Raw genomic sequence first — 20,833 nt, 5'->3', positions numbered from 1 at the left:
TTCGGAATTTGGTTTGTTCTTTAAACCAAGTAATTTTATGCTGTGGTTTTGCTGCTTTAACACAAGTGATCTGAATTTATTGAAACCATTAGTACATTTTTATTTATCTTAATTTCACAGGAAACATAACGTGACATTAGGAGAATAAAGACGTAATCACAAAAAACAATGATAAATCATAGAAATGAACAAATTTAATGAAGATACTGGAGAGATTAGAATAAATACAGACTGTAACACTGAGGTGAAAGTAAACATGACTTACATAAACAGAGTAAACATAGTTTAAAATATGACTGTAAATATTAATTACAATCTTGAGTTTGATGAAGGAATGATCTGTGTGAATTTTTGTAGAGTGGAAAAAAGAATTTAAGTCTCATGTTGTGTGAATGTTGCAAATTATAACTACAAAAACAATTTTTGGCCCGAACTGTTATATAAAGCTGTTATGGGATTACATTTGTGTCTCAGCAACAGAAAAAGGAAAATAAAATAAAATACAAAAGGTGTATGTTTATTCAGATCAACAGAGTTATGTCCTCTGCCACACAGGTATAGCGGTCTGTCTTGGTGCTACACCACTGGAGCAAAGGTCATATGGCTTTTTCTTCAGGCACTCTTGAGTGAACTGCAGACACACACAACAGAACTTCACCTTACACCGGGGACAGACCATGGTTTTACATTGTCTTTTGTTATGCTCCACCAGAACACCACAGGTGGGACAGGCACGGATGGAGGGACAGCCAGTGACCCCCTTCACTGACTCAAAGATGATATCAGGACAGTTTCTCAGCGTCTCTAGTGGCTGACTGATGCAGCCATCATTTTCACAGTGGTCTAAACGTACAGCTGGAGTTTTCACCTCCCTCAAACACTGCCAGCAGAATAGATAAATCTTTTTTTTCTCCGCTGTGCACAGTGTGCAGCACACACTCAGATTGTGTAGATCAGTTCTCACCACACGACACTTGCAGCCAGGACACTGTTAGAGAATATGAAAAATAGATGTCTTTAAATTTATCCTTGTATTTGTATTTTTTAAGAGCAGTTGGTAAATAGTGTAGCCTAATTGAGATACTTACGAATTTGACATCCAAGTAGTTCTTAGCAGCGTTGCTGAACATTTTCTTTTCAAAGTAATCCCTTTCTTCAGGGGTCAGAAGAGCCATTTTACAAACTTCTTCATACGTCCACTCGACATCACAGCCAGTCTGGCCACACACAAATCTGCACTCACCCTTAAAAAGTATAAAGAAAAGCAAAGAAAAACCCTTTAAGAGTGAAAGAATGAGCAAATTCTTTGAGCAACTTTGCTTACAATTCACTACGATTAACCAGCATCACATCAATTTGACCCGTCACTAAGCCCTGCCCCTTTGTGATGGTCCGTCAGCCTGTTGGAGCTAGCATCGAGCTCACACTGTAACTAACTGCACTCCCTGAGGAAATATAATCTAATTTTGGGAGGATGAAAAAGCAAGAAGCAGCAAAAACAGGTCAAAAAGTTTAAATCAGAAGCCAAAGCCTAACGTACAGATCACAGTGTAAAAGTGAACCACCTGGTGACTGGAAAAGAAGAAAATGCAAAAATGAGAACAAAGGGAAACATTACTGAAATTCAACTAGCTGTGTGTAGCTATATGTCATCGCAGTGTGTGCAGATGAACAGTGTTTTCTCCCCCCAAGCTGCCAGCGCCTGGACCTCTGCCGGCTGATGGGCGGGGAGCTCTGGGGGAGGCCAAACACCGTTCACCTACACACACTGTGATGACACACAGCTGGTTGAATGTCGACAAAGTTTCCCTGCTTCCCTTCACTGGTTCCTGTACAGCAGGGTCAGTCTTTATCCACTATTATAATCATTAAAAAGCAAAAGCAGCATGTGTTATTCAGTAGGTGGTGGCATGCTTGGTATGGGTATGTTACCAAGGAGGAAGTGAATCTTTCCTATATATTCCAATGGCTTTTTGTGGGTATACCCTGTGTACCTGCGTATACCCTCCACTACACCACAGGATACACCTTCAGTAGCTAAGTTAGCTACCTAGCTACCATTAGCTGGCTAACCCTGAATTTTTCAGGAATCCATTTTGGTTTTGGAACGGAAAAGAAACATTTATGTCCTTCCAGCCTCTGTAGGTAACAGGTATCATTATTACATGTGTCCCAAACACAACGTTGGTTGAGCTCGAAAGTCCGAAGGTGAAAGTCTAAAACAACTGCATGAGAGTCTACGGAGCACAGCTATAAATATAGGCCTACCTCTTCTAGCAAATAGAGACACCAGATGGTGAGAGACATCGGAGTGACAGCATGACCGCAGGACATCTTTGCTCTCAGAGACTTGAAGTCATGACACAAAACTATGAGACACACACACACAAGAAAAAATGTGCAGTGTTACAGGGTACAATTAGGAACTTGAAATCCAACAGTAGGCAACAATATAGCTTTGTAAATGTAAAACTTTGCTGCTTACAATCCATTTCATCCTCTCCTTGTACAAATGTCAGCGTGGTGTCCCGAGGGTCATAACATTTCTCTCCAGTTGTTCCTCTCCTGATGTCTTTACTCTCCTCCTCTCCATTCATGAATCTGCTTCTCAGCTCTTCAAAGTTATGAGCCTTCTCTTCAGGTGGCAAACGCCTGCTTTGTTGAGAGACATGACTCCTCTCCTCTAAATGTATGAACCTCCTTCTCAGGTCTTGGAAGTCATAACTTATCTCCTCTTCAGATTCTTCTCTGTTTTGCAGAGCCATCCCTCCTCTGTGTGCAGTGTTAGGGCTCCTCTCTGCCTGTCTTCACTCAGTGTATCCACGCTCTCCTCTGACAGGTGACTGCCCTGTCTGCACAGGTAAAGAGGAGGGCGGTTCGTCTTCCTTAAGTCATGTGATATTAAGGCGAGGCAAACCCTTTATATACTAAACCTGATATCGATGAGGCTACATTAGAATCATCTATACCTACACACAGCCGGCAGTCTTCACTGAACCGATGCAGCAGCCAAATGGTTATTCAGCTGGCTGTACACGACCCCAAAGGAGAGGTGAAGGTCGTTGATGTGTGCAAGAATGCAAAGGACTTTAAGAAGAATTTTCACCCAGAATCTGATGACTGGCCAAACACTTGCGTATTAAATACAATAATTGTGGTTGGGAAAAAAAATGGAACCATGTTTTATTTGCTTAAACTGTTTGCACATGTAAGTAAACATTAATACACAAAAGGCTGAAACTGATTAGAGTTGAATCCTACAGTAATTAAAGTTGGTGAGGGATCCTCTGAATCAGATGACAATCATTTTTGTGTTCTGTGTTTTTATAGGAGTGACTGAATTTGTTAAGAGGTGTTAAATGTTGGTACCAAATCAGGCTGAACCACAAAAACATGCTTTATATTTACTCTGGAAATATAAAGAAAGTCCAAGTCATTGTAAACCATGACTGAGTGTTTGATTTGCACTGAAGGAAGTTTTCTTCTTTTACCGGTTAGTTTTTTGGACTTAATACACGGAACATGTGCTTCATTAATGTCAAGCAGGTGGTTTTCTATTTTTAGTCTATGCTTCCTTGAAAAGATTCAAAGTCAGTAATTAAATGTGTCAGTCACTGAGGTTTGTCACAGTCAATACTGGCACTTGTAAACTAATCAAAATGATGGAGCAGCATCTTGAATTGGGTTTACCCTGTAACTACCCAAGAGTCACTGTGGTCACCTTAATTACATCAAACCACAGAGAGACATATCCCTCTGTGGAATTATTCATAACCTTGGATGCAAGGAGTCACAATGTGTTCGTGAGAAACACTGAATGTGACGTGATTTATGTTAAAGAATCAAGCTAGTGTAATTAGCACAAAGCAAATTAGCAATATAAATTAAATAGAATAAGGGGTCTAAGAACAGACCCCTGTGGTACATCACCAAACTGTGCCATTTCAGATGTCCATAAATTAACATTTACATATTACTGCAGAGCACCTTAATATCCTCTTGTTTGAGGAATCAAGGATTTCTACAGAAGCTAGAGTTCTTCCTATGACTTCCTACTGATCAAAACACTTTTTGATCAGCAGGGGAAAGTGCAAGTACCTGAAAGTAGTTCGACAACATTCTCTGAAAACAAGAACAAGGATATGGTTATAATATTCAGTCAGTGATTGGAAAAGAATCAAGTGCAAAAATAATTGTGCTGCATGCTGGTGATGGGCAGGAACAAATATGTAGAATGACCTGATTCCTCTTGCTGTCAATTCCAAACCAAACATGCTGCCTCTACACTGTATCTGACTTTAGGACTGTTCTCACCATGGTTTGTTGTGTGCTGCTGTAGTTGCCAAAATCCAAAAATCAAACCGTTTTCATGCACTAATGTAATATCATACTCAGATTCATACTGGAAAAGACAAAAGGAAATAGAAAACTGCAAATTTTTAGCAAAGCAGAATGAGTTTTGGTAATGTTTAGTCATTTAAATTAGACACTTCCTTAGTTACTAATTATAGATCTAATGCTGTCTAAGAGTTCCTAAAACATAAAATCAGGCTACCATAATATTTTCTATAATTTCCAACATCAGTTTAAGATAATGGACCTTGTGCAGGAAGCGATATAGGATCAAATTTATTCAAACCACCAGTACATTTTTATTTATCTTTATTACACAGAAAAAACAATATTGTTACATCAGAAGAATAAATAGGCTACATGATCACAAAATAAAACAACGATAAATCAATTAAAATTAAATTGAGTAAAGACATTGTGCAGATCAGAATGAATGCATACTATAACAATGAGATGACAGTAAACATGACTCCTACAGAAAAAGAATACACATAGTTTTAAATATGACTATAAATATTAACTCTGTAAATGTTCACTACAATTTTGGGTTTACAGCAGAAATTGTCTGTGTAAATGTTTAACTGTGAACAGAAGGAAGTGATTCTCATGTGACACTGTGCCAAATCTTACAAAGTAGCCCTGTCTTAGTCTGTAAGTCTTATATACAGCTGGCATGACTTCCTGTCTGAGTAATAAAAGTGATGATGATTATCAAGAAGAATTGCAGGATCATGTCCTCTGCCACACAGGTATAGAGGTCTGTCTCGGTGCGACACCACTGGGGCAAAGTTCATAAAATGAAGATATGTTTTCAACATCCGCACACTCTTTAGTGAGCTTCAGACACACAAAACAGAACTCCACCTTACACCGCACACAGTAAACATTTTTACAGTAAGTTCTATTATGCTCCACCAGAACACCACAGGTGGGACAGGCACGGATGGAGGGACAGCCAGTGACCCCCTCCACATCCTTGAAGGTGATATCTGGGCAGTTTCTCAGTATTTCCAGTGGGTCTTGGCAGTCTGCATTCCCACAGCGGTCTGAACGTGGAGCTGGACCTTTCCACTTCTTCAAACACTGCCAGCAGAACCGATAAGCCCTTCTTCTCCTCGCTGTGCACACTGGGCACTGGACACTGAGATCATGGAGGTCAGTTCTCATCACACGAGACTGGCATCCAGGACACTGAGGAGTGACGTTAAAACACAATGAGATGTTTTTACATTCAAACGCTGTATTCACAACAACCAGAGGCGGTCCTGGCTAGTTTTACGCCCTGGGCGAACCATCCCTCGGCCGGTAAGCCGTTATCTTGCGCCGCAGAGCACTATGAGCCTCCGCCGTATTCCTGTCTGTGACCCCCGTTCAACCCACAACCGCCAGGATTCGCCTTTCCTTTCTGCTGCTGGTTGAAACGTGATAATAGGGGCGCCCCAGCGCCCACTCCACTAACTTGACGTGAAAATGAGCGGTAGTCTAGAAAACTGCTGAGTTTTGGGTTTTTTTTTGGTTTTTTTGGAGGGCACTCGTGCGCCCTCACATAGATTGCACCCTGGGTGGTCGCCCACATTGCCCATAGCAAAAACCGTCCCTGACAACAAGCAACTATGATTTCTATCAACAGTTTTGAATAATGTAACTGAGATACTCACCACTTTGACATCCAAGAAAGTCTCTGCAGCGTTGCTGAAGATTTTACTTTCAAAGTACTCAGTTTCTTCAGGGGTCAGAAGAGCCATTTTACAAACCTCCTCAAAGGGCCACTCAGCATCACAGTCAGTCTGGCCACACACAAATTTGCACTCACCCTTTAATATTATAAAAATCAAAGAGAAAAGTTTCAGAGTGGGAAAATGATTGGTTAATGTGTTTCTTCTATCAGCTAAGTTATATTCTGTCTTCTTTTTTTGTCTATATTTTTAACCTCCTGTAAAGTACACATGCTGCCACTATGCAGAAGTTAGTCACTAAAACATGTTTGAGTTTTATGATGAAGGGAATGTGATGACGTCATTAGTGTACCTTCTCCAGCAAACAGAAACACCAGATGGTGAGAGACATTGGAGTGACAGCATGACCACAGGACATCTTTGCTCTGAGAGACTTGAAGTCATGACACAAAACTATGAGACACACAAACAAGAAACGATGTGCAGCGTTACAGGCTGTAAAGCATAATCAGTAAGAACTTTTTTAACAAAATGTTTATTCAAATTTGAATTATACATTGCTATTATGTCAGGAAATAGTGAGAAAAAAAATAGTCGAACATACAAATTATTAATCATGGCAACATGTACATCCACATAAAGAGTCGCGAAGACCCCCCACCTTTAATCAATTGGTATAGCCAAATTATAAAATGAAATGACATGAAATAAAGTAAAATGAAATAGAACAAAGTGAAATAAAATGAAAAGAAAGATAATAAAAGTAATTTAAAATAAAATGAAATGACATGAAAAAATAAAATGAAATAAAGTAAAATGAAATAAAATAATGTAAAATAAAATGAAATGAAATAAAGTAAAAAGAAATGAAATGAAATAAAGTAAAAAATAAAGTAAAATGAAATGAAATTTAAAAAGTAAAAAATAAAGTAAAATGAAATAAAGCAATGTAAAATAAAATGAAATGACATAAAAAATAAAATAAAATAAAGTAAAATGAAATAAAGTAATGTAAAATAAAATGAAATGACATAAAAAAAATAAAGTAAAATGAAATAAAATGATGTGAAATAAAATGAAATGACATAAAAAAATAAAATAAATTAAGTAAAATGAAATAAAGTAATGTAAAATGAAATGACATAAAAAAATAAAATAAAGTGAAATAAAGTAAAAAAATAAGGTAAAGTGAAATAAAATCATGTAAAATGAAATAAAATGAAATAAGAAATGCAATAAAGTAAAATGAAATAAAATTATGTAAAATGAAATAAAATAAAATAAAATCAGTTTTGGCCAACTTCACAATTAAATCAGTACAGCACCTTATGACTTTGGTAATCTAAAATATGTAATTACAGGAGCCCTGTCTATCTTTAACTTGTCTCGCCACTGAGGGAGGGTGGGGGCAGTGGTTTCAGCCAAGATAGAGTTATCTCTTTTTTTTTGACACCAATAAAAGAATATGCAGCAACTAAACCTTCAAATTCAATAGGCCTATAAATAAAAAAAAATATCTATGCATGCTTTGAAAATGTGAAACGTAGCTACTTACAATCTAAAACATCTTCTTCGTCTACAAATTGAAGTGTGGAGTCCTGGGGATCATAACACTTCTCCTCTTCTTCGCTTATCCAGCTGCTGTCGTCAGAGTAAGAAGTCCACTCATCTTCATCAAGCTCCAGTGCGCCTCTGGGAGTCAGGTCTGAGAAGTCATAAACCTCCTCCTCTTCATGAGTCTGAAAGGCACTGACACCATTTCTGCTCTGTTTTCTCCTCTGCCGTTTGGTTGACAGTTTGCCTCCCATGTTGCCTCCCTCACGCGCACCTGTGAAATGATGTCAGGCACTTGCACGGATCGAGGTAGCCTACTCCTCGTTTCTGCGAAGTCACGTGATTTAAAGCTGCCAGAGGTGACGCACGCCTTTTGTTTTCCTCTTACAAAATCTATTCAGTCAGTTAGACTTGGATCATTTATAACTGAGCTCACACACCTGCTAACACACTCACTCAGTCCTCGCACTGGTCTCACTGAACAGGCTCAGCGGCAAAATGGTGATCCAGCTGAAGGTGCATGATCCCAGGGGGCAACAGCACATCATCGAAGTGTGCGACAGGCAGGAGGACATGGAAAAGATCACTGTTCAACAGCTGAAGAAGAAAATTGCTCATATACTGAAGATGCGTAAGTTCAACATCTCTCTTCTTTATACGTTTATAGATATATAAATACAAATACAAATTACTATTATCCTGTTAAAATGTGATTACTCTTCTAACAAATGTTTTAAACGTGGCAATAAAGCTGAAAAGTCCGATAAAAAAAAGTAGTGCATGAATGTTGCACTCAATTTTCGATGCATGGCAAAAAGATGCAGAGACGCAATGGATGTTATGGGTATTATTTTGGCATAACATAGCCTTTTGTTTTCTCACCATAAAGGAGTAATAATACATGATGACGAGCCTGATAGGTTTCAGGTCAATTAAAAAAATATTTGGTTATGTTTATGATCCTGTAGCAGACATAACTTTGCAGGGTTGTTTTCTCTGGGGATTTCCATCAGAGGCCGATGGCAAACACTCCCTGACTCAAATCTCTTTGTCTCTGCTCAGACGATGACTTCCGGATGGTCTTCAGAACCGAACCTCTGGAAGAATCCCATCTGCTGTCACAGTTTAAGATCAAGCACATGTCCACCGTCCACATGCTGCTGATGGTGACCGGAGGCGCCTCATGGGATGAGGATGCTGAGGAAGACAGAGACACAGAGACTCTGCACTGCCACATTTACACCAGATGTATATCATGATTTATAAAACAAATAACATTTGATTGTAAAACAAACAAACAAATAAATAAAATGTATTTTCTTTACGGATTTCATCTGTGTTTTTTATTTGCTGGGCTATATCTATTAAAAATGTATGTTAAAGTGCCCTCCAGTGGAGAATAAGGGCGCCTGAACAGCCTACATGCTAGAAAAATATACCATAGAAGAAGAAGTTTGTTTGTACAACAGTTTTACTCTTTAATCTAAGTCACTCTTATCTTATCTTAAATCTTATATCTTATATCTTATATATATGTCATCTTATCTTGTCTTGTCTTATCTTACCGTATGTTATCTTATCTTATATCTTATATCTTATCTTATCTTGTCTCGTCTTATCTTACCGTATGTTATTTTATCTTATCTTGTTTAAATCTTATATCTTACATCTTGTCTTATCTTAAATCTTGTATGTTATATCTTATCTCGTCTTATCTTATCTTACCGTATGTTATCTTATCTTATCTTGTTTTGTCTTATCTTATCTTATAGTATGTTATCTTATCTTATCTTGTTTTGTCTTGGCTTTTCTCAACTTATCTTATTTTACCTTACCGTATGTTATCTTATCTTGTTTTGTCTTGTCTTGTCTTGTCTCAACTTATTTTATCTTATCTTACCTTACCATATGTTATCTTATCTTATTTTATCTTATCTTACCTTACCGTATTTTATCTTATCTTACCTTACCATATGTTATCTTATCTTATCTTATTTTATCTTATCTTACCTTACCGTATCTTATCTTATCTTGATACGTCATGTCTCGTCTCGTCTCGTCTCGTCACGTCACGTCACGTCACGTCACGTCACGTCACGTCACGTCACGTCACGTCTTATCTTATTTTACTGTATGTTATCTTCTTTTATTTTATGTACGTTATCCTATCTTGTCTTGTCGTGTCGCGTCTTGTTACGTCTTATCTTACATAATGCGAAATGCTCCATGGCTGTTTAATGCAGAGACAGAAAGACTTAATTGGATATTGTGTGAGACCTGTACACTTATGATTTCCTTGTTGGCTGAGTGGCAGCCTTTTTGAAACCAGTTTTGCAAAAACAAAAGAAACACTTTTAGCCTCCCTCAGTTCTTTAAACAGAGCTCAGTGTCACCCAATATTATTATATTATAATTCCGCAAGACATGACATACATTCTGACATTACATTTCTAACAATAATTAGGCTATCTAGACCTATCTTTACAATTTAGTATGCTAAAAAAAGAAAGAAATGGAATCAAGCTCGCTATGTGGTTTGAATTAAACATGGTTTCAATGTTGTTTCAATGTTGAAACAAAAACTGACATCATTTCAACCACATTTAAACGCTGAAGGTTGGTCGTGTGCCAACTGGATGGAGTCTCTCCAACAGAAAAGTACCGAAAACATGTTTGGACTGTGGAAAGTTTTGTTATTTCACCGGTTAATTCACTGGACTTAAAATAACGACTGCAACCAGGGCCAAGTGACTGCTCTCATTGTGTTAATCACAGGATGTGTTACAGGCAGGTGCCAGATCCACAGTGAACACCCTGATTATTAATTCTATAATTAGTAGCTGCTAAAAAAAAAAGTCACCTCTTCATGTGAAATGAATTATTACCGAATGTATTGACAATGTGTTTCCGTGAGAAAAACTGAACTGAAAGAGAAAGGATGAGCAGGAGAAACTGCGACTAATTGTAGTTACACTCTGTCAGCAGGTAGGAAAGACAAGAACAAGGCTATTTCTAATACTGATAATATCAGTGGTTGGAAATCAAATCAAGGATGTAGTTGCAGCTATACATGTAGCCAGGGCATAAATATAGACAGTGCAGGCAGTGTGGTTGCACTGGGGCCTGTGAGATGGGGGCCCTTACAGAGAGTGGGCCCTGCAACAACTTAAACTTAACAAGTTAAATTATGAACTATAAAATGATTAAATTAAATGCATAATGTATTGTTTTCTTTGGTATTTTTTGTCATATACAGATGCAGTGATGATTCTATTGAAAATAAAATAAAAGAAATTGCAGTGCTGCCTTGCGCCTTCCTTAAAATAAACCACCTTAATATTCCGTCAAGTTATTGGCGAGGCTCGTAACGTGACGTAGGCTGAGACAATGAGAGGAAGCCACATCCTCCACTCAGCCTTACTGGTGTCATTATGGGATGGCAGCTGTCTGTGAGTATTATCCAGATTTCTCTCTAATATTTGTGCGCTGTGTTTGACTTATTAAGTTTTGCATCTTTTGTTGTTGCAGATTTTCTGTGATAATATTAACTTCTGAGACTGATTCCTTTGCGACACTACTGTCAGTGCTTGTCCAAATGATGCAGGCAGCAGCTATGTGAAGAACAACTAAGGCTACTGTGGAATATTTAGTTCACGGACAGTAGAGGGTCTGATGAGGTTAAAGAAAGCACGGAGATTAAAGGAAAATTAATTCAGACAGAGATCCAACCGACAACCAAATGTATAAAAAATGATATTATAAACACAGGAAGGACTCGTATGTTAAAGTGGCACGAGCACGGAAACATTAACGAAATTATAATCAAATCTAACATTAAAAATCAAATTAAAAAACTAACTCGACACTGTTTTGCTTCTGTTTAACTGCATTACTTCTTGTTGGGACAATCATTTAGTTGTTTTTGATGCTGAATTTTCTGTTGAATATCTAAATGTTTCCTGCGGTGGCACCTGTTGAATACAACTGAGGAGTGAGTATGATTAATTGGCGAGATAGCGCCCCCTCCTGGACCAGGCTGCATGCCACAAACCAGGGATTCCCAACTTCCTTTTCCCGGGGGCCACTTTCGCAAAATGACAGGAGGCCAGGGGCCAGTTAATGAACAAACATTACATATAATAAATGAATTGCTTGTTTGCAACCGCTCAACAGTCACTGTCCTTAGTTGCCAAGAGGGAAATCCGGTTGCAGGTTGTGACGTTCCTAGGTTTTTCTGTCATTCAGGGCTTAGTCCAGACCTGTGTTGGGGGGTCAGGAGGATTCTCCCATCCGGCACTTTTTTGATTAAGAAAACTCACTCCGTCCTCGTAACATATTGACGTGCTTGGTCATAGACTTGCCGCGTCCAGAAACAAAGTGCAAGGTACCCTGGGTGCGTTGGTTGTTGACATTCTGGGACACCGTGTCAAGTTCTGCCTGTTACATGTATTGTCTTCTTTCAAGATACACTTATGTTTTCAGGGGAAATTTACTGTTTACATACAGTCTCTTTCAAAATAAACACACTACGTCGGTACAACACCACATATTGATGTTTTTTTTCCTTCAATAACAAAAGCACGTGGTTAGATTCAGGAAAAAAGAACAGGATTCGGCTTGAGCATCTTACGGGATGTGAATACTGCTTTTTGGGGTGAAAGTCGTGGTTTGTTGGACCCATCCATCAACCCTCCCACCTGCCCTACTTGGACTTTCGCTGCCTTAACTTCCCTCGTGGTCCCGCTGCATTTCCCCCCTGGCACCGCCGGGCGCCGTAAAACTATACCGGCAAGCATCTTGCCAATATTAAAGGGTGCCTTTTTTCGTTGGTTTCTTACACTACAAATTGCCCAAGCGCCGGATTCCAACAACTTTGGAGTGAGACCATGTTCGTTCGATGGGCCACCCAGCACCCTATTGTGGGCCAGATTCAGCCCACAGCCCACAAGTTGAGTGTCCTTGCTTTAATGTCTTTAGCGTGGCTTTGCATTGCAGCATTGACATCTCACCATTAGTTGGACCACTGACTCCTAACCTGGGTCCCGACCTCCGTTAGAGGTCACCAAAACTTTATGGAGGGGTTGCGAGGCCTTCTTAATTTTAAGGTCGTGCAGTCCTCAGGTTTGAACAAGAGATGTAATGAAAAGGGATGCAGATAGATGTGACAGTGAAGGAGGTGGATGATGAGGAAGAAAGAGACATCCTGTAGGAGACGAGGGTGCACGCCGTGTGATAGGAAACAGGCCTATTAAGACTTTAAGATGTGTTTGTCAGAAACACAAATCATGCCATAAAAACCTGGTAAAATCTACTAAAACTGGAGGCACAGACAACAATTTGCAACACTGAAACTGATTTTTATATGTTTCTGCCTAAAGATAATAAGTGTTGAATTTACTGCATAATTGTGGCATAAGATGACACAAACCAAAATAACTGAAAACCTGTTTGGGCTGAGGGAAATTTTGTTCTTTTACCTGTGCATTCATTAGACCCGACACACAGAACCACTGCTTCCTTAATGCCGTCATTCTGGGGTTTTCCTTCAACTCCTCCTTAAGAAGATGATGTTGAGACACTGTAGTTTGCCAAGTGAATGCTTTCATTATAAACTGATGAGTCGAGCGACAATGTTTGTCACATTACTGGCATTTGCATGGTGGAGCAGCGTCTGATTTTGCCCCTGTAAGCATGCCTTGTTTACTGTCTTGAACAATGAGCAGCTGCTACAAAAGTAACACAGAGAAGTGAAACAGAAAGTATTTTGGTCAGTGGGAGAGGCTGTGAGCACCTGGGCGTAGATGGATGACATTCTCTCGGCACAATAAATCAGAACAAGGATGTGGTTTAAATATTCTGTCTGTGATTAGAAAGTAATTGTATCATTAGATGGGAACAAAGAAACAACTTGTTGCATGACCTCATCTGTCGACTTGTCAGGCCGTCAGTTTCCTTGATTCTTTCAAAGTAACATCAATTTGTCAGATCTTACAGTGTGCTTAAAGCGTGCTATTTCTGATGTACTAACACTGAACGGTAATGCCACGGTAATGGTACAACACCACAAAGTGACATTTTTTTCCTTCAACAACAAATGCAACAAATGTTGGGTTCAGGCAACAAAAATATGGTTAGGTTAAGGCAACAAAAGCAAGTGGTTAGATTCAGGAAAAAATCTATGGGACGCAAACACTGCTTTCTTGGGTGAAGGTCATGGTTTGTTGGACCCATCCACCACCACTCCCGCCCACCCCACTTGGGCTTTCGCCACCTTAACTTTCGTCCTTGTGCGCCTGTGCATGATGCTGACATTAAGGACGCCTTTTTTCGTTGGTTTCTGAAGCCGCACCTCACTGCCCAAGCGCTGGATTTCGACGACTTCGGAGTGAGACGGGGCTCGAGTTGGTGGGCCACCCGGCACCCTATTGTGGGTCAGATTTAGCCCAAGGCCCACAAGTTGAGTGTCCCTGCTATAATACCTTTAGTGTGGCTTTGCATTGCAGTCATGGACTTGCCACATCCACATACGACATGCAAGGTACCCTGGGTGTGTTGCTTGGTGACATTCTGGGTCGCTGTGTCAAGTTCTGCCTGTTACATGCATTGCCTTATTTCAAAATACATTTCCTACGTTGGTACGACACCGCAAATTGATGTTTTTTTCTTCAGCAACTAACGTGTGTTCGGGCAACAAAAACGTGGTTAGGTTTAGGAAAAAAGAACAGGGTTTGGCTTTATAATCTTACAGGACACAAACACCTCTCTCCTGGGTGAAAGTCGGTGTTTGTTGGACCCATCCACCAACCCAGTCGGACTTTCGCTGCCTTAACGTCCGTTCATGTCCCGCCACATTTCCCCGCGATGTCGCCGGGTACTGTTAAACTATAATGGCAAGCGGCCGCGTATCATACTGACGTTAAAGGATGCCTTTTTTTTTGTTGGTTTCTGACGCTGCAAGTCACTGCCCAAGCATCAGATTTCGACGACTTCCAAGTGAGACCAGGCTCCTAAGAAAGGGAAACCAGGGTTCCAAAAATGAAAAGAAAGACAGGAAAGCAAACTGATTCTGTAAAACAAACATTTCAGAAATGTATGAGAGAGACATGGATCAAGAGAGGAATGGAAGGAGGTCCACAGCAACTGCTTATGCATAGGGCCCAGAATTTGATGCTACTCCCCTGCCTAATGATTACACTGTTTGTACATGAATCAAGTGCAAATGGAAGTTTAACTTTTTTTAATTTTTTCCTGGGACAGAAGCAGTGATCCATGATCAGTCTCGTCTGCAAAAGGCAAGAAGAAAACTTCACAGGGTAACACTACATTTTCTTTTCTTCTTTATCAAATATACAAGGTGCTTTCTTAAGTTTAGACTGACGTGGGATTGAATTGTTTGCCCTGATAATGTGAGACAGAATAAGACTTTCTTGTCTTCAGGGGGAGATTAAACAGGAAAGATGTTCAGCTTCAGAAAACGAGCCCTGGATGATGTGGAAGCAGGAGCAGCAGAGGAGAAGAAACTAAAAGGTAGAAAGTATTTTGCAGGCCCCTTGGTGGAGAGAAAACAAAATGGCTGGATGGATGGATGGATGGATGGATGGATGGATAGATCTGCCCAGGTGTGCTGCACTGCTTACAGTTGTTGCAGATCTAAAAGTTAGTGGTGATGGTGTGATGACACTGTTTTTCTTTCTTCTAAAGTAATTCGGCCACAGAGACTTCCTCATGGTCTGTACAATCAGGGCGCCACATGCTACCTCAACAGTGTCCTGCAAGTTCTCTTCATGACAACAGAGATCCATGACAGGTTTGAAACTTTCATCTGTAGAAAATAGAAACAGGAAGACTGTTATGTCAGGTAATAACAGGAGACATTGTTTTATTGATAATCCGTCCAACAGAGAAAGCAAAGATCACAACTTGAGCCAGACTTGATTACCACAGTGCCACGTTCACAAAAGTCTATCATGTGTGAGAACCATGACGCTTTTACCTGAACATTAATATATCTGCTGGTAGTGTCCAAAGTTTTACATCTAGCTCTTGTTACAAGACCTCAGACACCAAATATTGCAATCAAAAGATCAAGCTGGACCATCTTCTTTTTTAGACAGCACTCAATGATGCAAAGGTTAAAGGTGACAGTAACTAAACTCTCCTCTTCCTTAAGGTTGGATCCAAAATCACAGATCACAGATGAAGAGCTGAGAAACCTCTTTGAAGAACTGAAAAAAGCAACATGTGGAACAGAAAAGATCACGGAGATTTTGGCCATTGAAAATGGTAAGTTGAGCAGTGAAAAACAAAAAAATATTAAAGACCAACAGGAGGGGAAGTCACTCAACAGCTGTAGATTCACTAAGATGCTTTGCTTGACTTATATACTGGATTCTAATTTATACGTTTTCAGTTCATGAACAACGTGATGCTGTTGAATGCCTTGAGCTGATTTTACATGAGGTCAGCCCACAGGCCTCTGAGGTGAGCACTTGTTAAACCCATAACAGAATATTCCAGCCAACTAATCAGAGAGCTTTGTTATAAGTGCTATTCTATCTCAAGGTTTTCGAAGGACAGCTAGCGTACACAACAAAGTGCTCTGATGGCCACAACATCAACGAAGAGACGAATCCATTCTGGACTCTTCCTCTGTCACTGAAAGATACCCATGATGATACAACCTACAGCGTGGTAAGCATCCCCTTGTTCTCCTGTAAATAGTTATTAAAATAAGGTTGGAGTGGTAAAGGGGGGTACAGTACAGTACCCTCCTTACAGTACAGTACAATCCAACAAAAACATTATACTGTTAACTAACAGTAAAAGGGTCTATAGCAACAAAATGTCTGACTGAAGCCAACTGCCAGTGAAGGACTGAATAAATAAAGAAAGAAAGAAATGATAATGTAATTGAGCATAGCATTAGTTCAGGCAGGACACAATATCAAGCTCAGCTCACATCCCAGCTACATCAGCTGATCTCAAACAGCCCAGTCAACTGATGGAGCAGCTGATTGATGGAAGGGAGTCAGCTGATAGATCACATGATTCCTTTCTATGCAACCAATTGGTAAAACTAATTCAGGACGCCCTATTCAAACTTCTCTGGCCTGCCTACTGTTGCTGCTTCCTCTGCAAGCTGCTCTGCAACCCACCTCCACCCCAGCTCCTCCTTTTCATGCTGTGTCTGACTTATCAGTGTCATTTCTGTTTGTCATCGATGCTGCTCTGTTCTGGTCCCGGGGGGTCTTCGCTGCTGCTCTCCCTGCCTTAGGCTTTCCATGTAGACATATGGAAGGTCAGGGAGGTTTGCTCTCTCTCTGCTTCAGGCTTTCCTCATTTGCATGTGGAAGGGCAGACAAGTGTGCTCTCTCTGCCTTATGGCTTTCCATGTAGACGAGTGGAAGGGCAGGGAGTTTTGGTCTCTCTGCTTCAGGCTTTCTTCGTTTGCACGTGGAAGGGCAGACAGGTGTGCTCTCTCTGCCTTATGGCTTTCCACGTAGGCGAGTGGAAGGGGCTTTCTGCGTAGGCCTGAGGAAAGGCAGAGGGGCCCCAGAACAGAGCCATACCGCCAAATATAATACTGCAAATGGAAATAAAGTTTTCTTTGGCAAAAGTGTTCCTGACTGAAATGTTTTTACAATAATATGAGATTGGTAATCCAAGTTGGAATGTATCACACCATTTGTGTTTTTACAGGAAAATGGTTTTAAAAGGATTTTCCAGCTGAAATCATTCAGCGGAGACAACATGGTGTACTGCAACGAATGTGAAAAGAAAACAGACGCAACCTGTGTGAGTTTTCAAACACTGACTGTAGCCTGGACAAAATTTATACTGGAATGAAATGTACATTTTGTATGTGTGTGTTTGCAATACGTAATAATGTTTCTTGTGTTATTTAGGGATGTGAGATGGTGACATATCCTCAGATTTTGATTCTACTCCTCAAGAGGTTTGACTTTGACTACAGCACCATGTCATATTTCAAGACGAACCGCTGTGTGGACGTGCCACGAACGTTACAGAGAAAGGCAAGGGGAAGTAACTTTAAATATGTCATGTTTAGTTTTAAAATCTTTTCATGTAGCTGACCATGTTTTTCCATTGCAGAACAACAAGTACGAACTGTATGGGATGGTGAATCACATGGGGGGTCTCAGAGGAGGACATTACACAGCCACCATCCTGTCCAACGAGGACAAAACCTGGTATGAGTTTAATGACGATCACGTCAGCCAGGTGAGAATTCAACACATTACTTTGCATGGCATATATTCAAAACTTACAAAAAAATAAAGTCTAAAAAACCCTTGTTTTGTTGAATGGTGCAGGTTGGAGAGCAACCATGGACTTCCAAGTATGTTTGATTAATTCTACTTTATTAAGTCTGACACAGTGGACAAAATCTCACCACAAGGTCCTTTTAGTTGCTGTTAAACATGCTACGGTGACCAATGGTGACTGTGTGGGCAGAGTTTCACACAAAGCTGTAAGAAAAAAGGAGGACCATGGGAAACTCACGGCAAATTTCATGCCGTTATGCCCCGCTGATCTGTATAAAAAGGTATGATCATGGAATGGGGGGACAATGTTGTCTCTCCTTTAAGCCAGAGGTAGTAACAACACTAAAACGATGTCTGTATAAAAGGGACAGCCGGCAGGTCGAGAACATGGGTGGCGCAAATGTGACATTTTGACATGTTGTGTGTGTGACCCATTGCCAGGAGATTTTAAAAACAGCTGATAGCAGTTAGCGGCAAACTTGAAGAACAGCAGCAGTCGAACGTCTGCAAATTGGGGACAACAAAGAGTTCTGGGAACTGAAGTTGCATTTTTCCATTATTTGGACCACTTAAAGGACTTTTCTTAAATTGTCATGAACGAGTAGTCCTTAAAAATGCAGAGAAGATCATGTGATACGTTTGAAATCTTCCAATCCGCTACAGTGCTGAATGGACCTTGTGGTGAGATTGTTCGGTCAGCTGCTGCATTCTGTTATCTATCTGGGCATGTTCATTAATCTCTAACTTTTTGTTGTTCTATGTGAACAATCACCCCAAAACGATTGTTCAACAGTTCCAGCACTGCGTATCTGCTCATGTACAGAGGTAAGATCACAAACATGCATCAAGAAACATGTCTAGTCTGGTGATATTAGCAGATATTTAACCAATATACTGGGTTTCCTCTGCTTTAAAGCCTCAGGGGAAAAGTCCGGAGAAAAGGACACAAAAAAAGAAGACGGTGAGATGACGAGAGGTACAAACCTCTTTGTTTTTTTAATGCATTTTATTTCAAGCGCTTCAAGTAAGGAAAATAACTTATCTCTAACTTTACCAACAGAAAATACTTGGAAGAGTTCAAGCAACATCAAGAAGAACATTATTATTACTGCCATTGTTTGTGGTTGTGCATTAATTCTGATAGTGCCTGTTGTATGGTTTATGAAAAAAGCTTAATAGAGTAGGGAGGATTTATGTCAGCACTGCACATAGGCTCAGAAATGTCAACCAACCATGTATTTAACCATGTGAATAATCAAGGAGTACAATCATGTACAGTATAATCAAACTTTGGAACATCTCTCACCACAATAAATTGATTTCTTTTGACTTTTATCCTCTTTATCGCTGCCCTATGTTTCAGTGTGAGTCACTATATGTCTTCATGTTTCTGTTAATGCTATATTTACTGTTTGTTTGATCATGTGTTCTTGTTGTTTTAGCATCATATCATTGTATGCGAGGCGGCAGAAAAACCCGGTGATTTCAAATTAAAAGAGCTGTGTGTAAGAATTAGGGGGATTTAGCAACACATTTTCACACTGCCCTCGTCATATATCGACATTTGGTCATGGACTTTTCATGTCGATATATGACGTGCAAGGTACCCTGGGTGCGTTGGTTGACATTCTGGGACACTGTGTCAACTTATGCCTGTTAGATGAATTGTCTGTTTTCAAAATACACTTCCATTTTCACAGGAAATGTACAGTTTGCATACAGTCTCTGTCAAAATAAACACACTACGTTGGTAAAACAACACAAATTGACTTTTTTTTTTGCCTTCAACAACAAACTGCCGTCTTAACTTTTGTTGTTGTCCCACTGTGTTTCCCCCTGCACCAGTAACCAATAACAGCGACCGACCACATATCATGCCAGCATGAATGGGTGGCTTTTTATGTCAGTGTCTGATGTTGGAAGTCATTGACCAAGCGCCGATTTTCAACGACTTCAGAGTGAGACCGGGTTGGATTTAGTGGCATCTAGTGGTGAGGATTGAAGATTGCAGTAAGCTCAAACTACTCCCGGTTAAGATTACTTCAATGCTCAATGTTCAGGAGGTTTTTAGTGCGAGCCGACTTATCCACAGAGGTTTCTTCCTCTCCAAAACAAATGGTCCAGGCGATTAAAACCAGTAAGAACAAAACTATCTTTCTGCTTTGCTAAAATTTGCAATTTTCTATTTGCTTTTGTCTTTTCCAGTATGAATCTGAGTATAATATTACATTAGTGCATGAAACTGTAATAAAATTGAGAAAATGCCACATCCTTTGGTTTGACTATTTTATTTTTATTTTGGCAACTACAGCAGCACACAAAGCACACAACAATCCAAGGTAAGGCACAGTCTCAAAGTCAAATGCAGAGGCAACCTGTGTGATAATATTCACAGTGTGTTTGGTTTGGATTAGACAATTAAATGAATCAGGTCATTCTACATATTTGTTCCTGCCCATCACCAGAATGTAGCACAAATATTTTTGTACTTGATTCTTTTCCAATCACTGACGGAATATTATAACCACATCCTTATTCTTGTTTTTAGAGAATGCTGCCGAACTACTTTCAGGTACTAGGAGTTTCCCCTGCTGATCAGAAAGTGTTTTGATCTGCAGGAATACTTTCAGTCTTCTGTAGAAATCCTTGATTCTTCAAACAAGAGGATATTAAGGTGCTCTGCAGTAATATGTAAATGTTAATGTATGGACATCTGAAATGGCACAGTTTGGTGGTGTACCACAGGGGTCTGTTCTTAGACCCCTTATTCTATTTAATTTATATTGCTAATTTGCTTTGTGCTAATTACACTAGCTTGATTCTTTAACATAAATCACGTCACATTCAGTGTTTCTCACGAACACATTGTGACTCCTTGTATCCAAGGTTATGAATAATTCCACAGAGGGATATGTCTGTCTGTGGTTTTGTAGCAGCTACTAATTGTTCAAGATGCTCTGTCAT

At 39.8% G+C, this 20,833-nt stretch overlaps 4 protein-coding genes across 5 annotated transcripts; 2 read left to right on the top strand and 2 right to left on the bottom strand.

Annotated features, from left to right (window-relative positions):
* Window positions 1-226: 226 nt before the first annotated feature.
* On the bottom strand, window positions 227-2,819 carry LOC117272682 (uncharacterized). Its single transcript, XM_033651704.2, has 4 exons — window positions 2,486-2,819; window positions 2,269-2,369; window positions 1,089-1,244; window positions 227-988 (listed from the first exon to the last, which is right to left on the bottom strand). The coding sequence occupies exons 1-4, from the start codon at window positions 2,763-2,765 to the stop codon at window positions 536-538; spliced, it is 990 nt and encodes a 329-aa protein (XP_033507595.2). The 5' UTR covers window positions 2,766-2,819; the 3' UTR covers window positions 227-535.
* A 1,826-nt stretch (window positions 2,820-4,645) lies between these two features.
* On the bottom strand, window positions 4,646-7,961 carry LOC117245689 (putative E3 ubiquitin-protein ligase ariadne-2). The gene is made up of 4 exons (XM_078164211.1): window positions 7,585-7,961; window positions 6,382-6,482; window positions 6,012-6,167; window positions 4,646-5,544 (listed from the first exon to the last, which is right to left on the bottom strand). The coding sequence occupies exons 1-4, from the start codon at window positions 7,835-7,837 to the stop codon at window positions 5,083-5,085; spliced, it is 972 nt and encodes a 323-aa protein (XP_078020337.1). The 5' UTR covers window positions 7,838-7,961; the 3' UTR covers window positions 4,646-5,082.
* Window positions 7,962-7,973: 12 nt separating this feature from the next.
* On the top strand, window positions 7,974-8,907 carry LOC144459709 (uncharacterized). Its single transcript, XM_078164212.1, has 2 exons — window positions 7,974-8,214; window positions 8,646-8,907. The coding sequence occupies exons 1-2, from the start codon at window positions 8,082-8,084 to the stop codon at window positions 8,840-8,842; spliced, it is 330 nt and encodes a 109-aa protein (XP_078020338.1). The 5' UTR covers window positions 7,974-8,081; the 3' UTR covers window positions 8,843-8,907.
* A 5,933-nt stretch (window positions 8,908-14,840) lies between these two features.
* Window positions 14,841-20,121, top strand: LOC117245690 (ubiquitin carboxyl-terminal hydrolase 47-like). Of its 2 annotated transcripts, none has more exons than XM_078164364.1 (13): window positions 14,841-14,896; window positions 15,021-15,110; window positions 15,285-15,390; window positions 15,754-15,866; window positions 15,994-16,064; window positions 16,146-16,274; window positions 17,283-17,378; window positions 17,489-17,617; window positions 17,697-17,825; window positions 17,918-17,943; window positions 18,663-18,694; window positions 18,786-18,830; window positions 18,930-20,121. In XM_078164364.1, exons 2-13 carry the CDS (start codon window positions 15,041-15,043, stop codon window positions 19,043-19,045), a joined length of 1,062 nt encoding a protein of 353 aa, XP_078020490.1. In that variant the 5' UTR covers window positions 14,841-14,896; window positions 15,021-15,040; the 3' UTR covers window positions 19,046-20,121. The 2 variants fall into 2 exon arrangements, with proteins under 2 accessions (XP_078020490.1, XP_078020489.1); XM_078164363.1 differs by having other exon boundaries at window positions 18,786-18,845.
* Window positions 20,122-20,833: the final 712 nt, after the last annotated feature.

Source organism: Epinephelus lanceolatus, chromosome 22, assembly GCF_041903045.1.
Source record: "Epinephelus lanceolatus isolate andai-2023 chromosome 22, ASM4190304v1, whole genome shotgun sequence".
Lineage (NCBI taxonomy): Eukaryota > Metazoa > Chordata > Actinopteri > Perciformes > Serranidae > Epinephelus > Epinephelus lanceolatus.
Note: the sequence above shows the minus strand (reverse complement) of the source record. Positions and strands in the feature narration are given on the sequence as shown.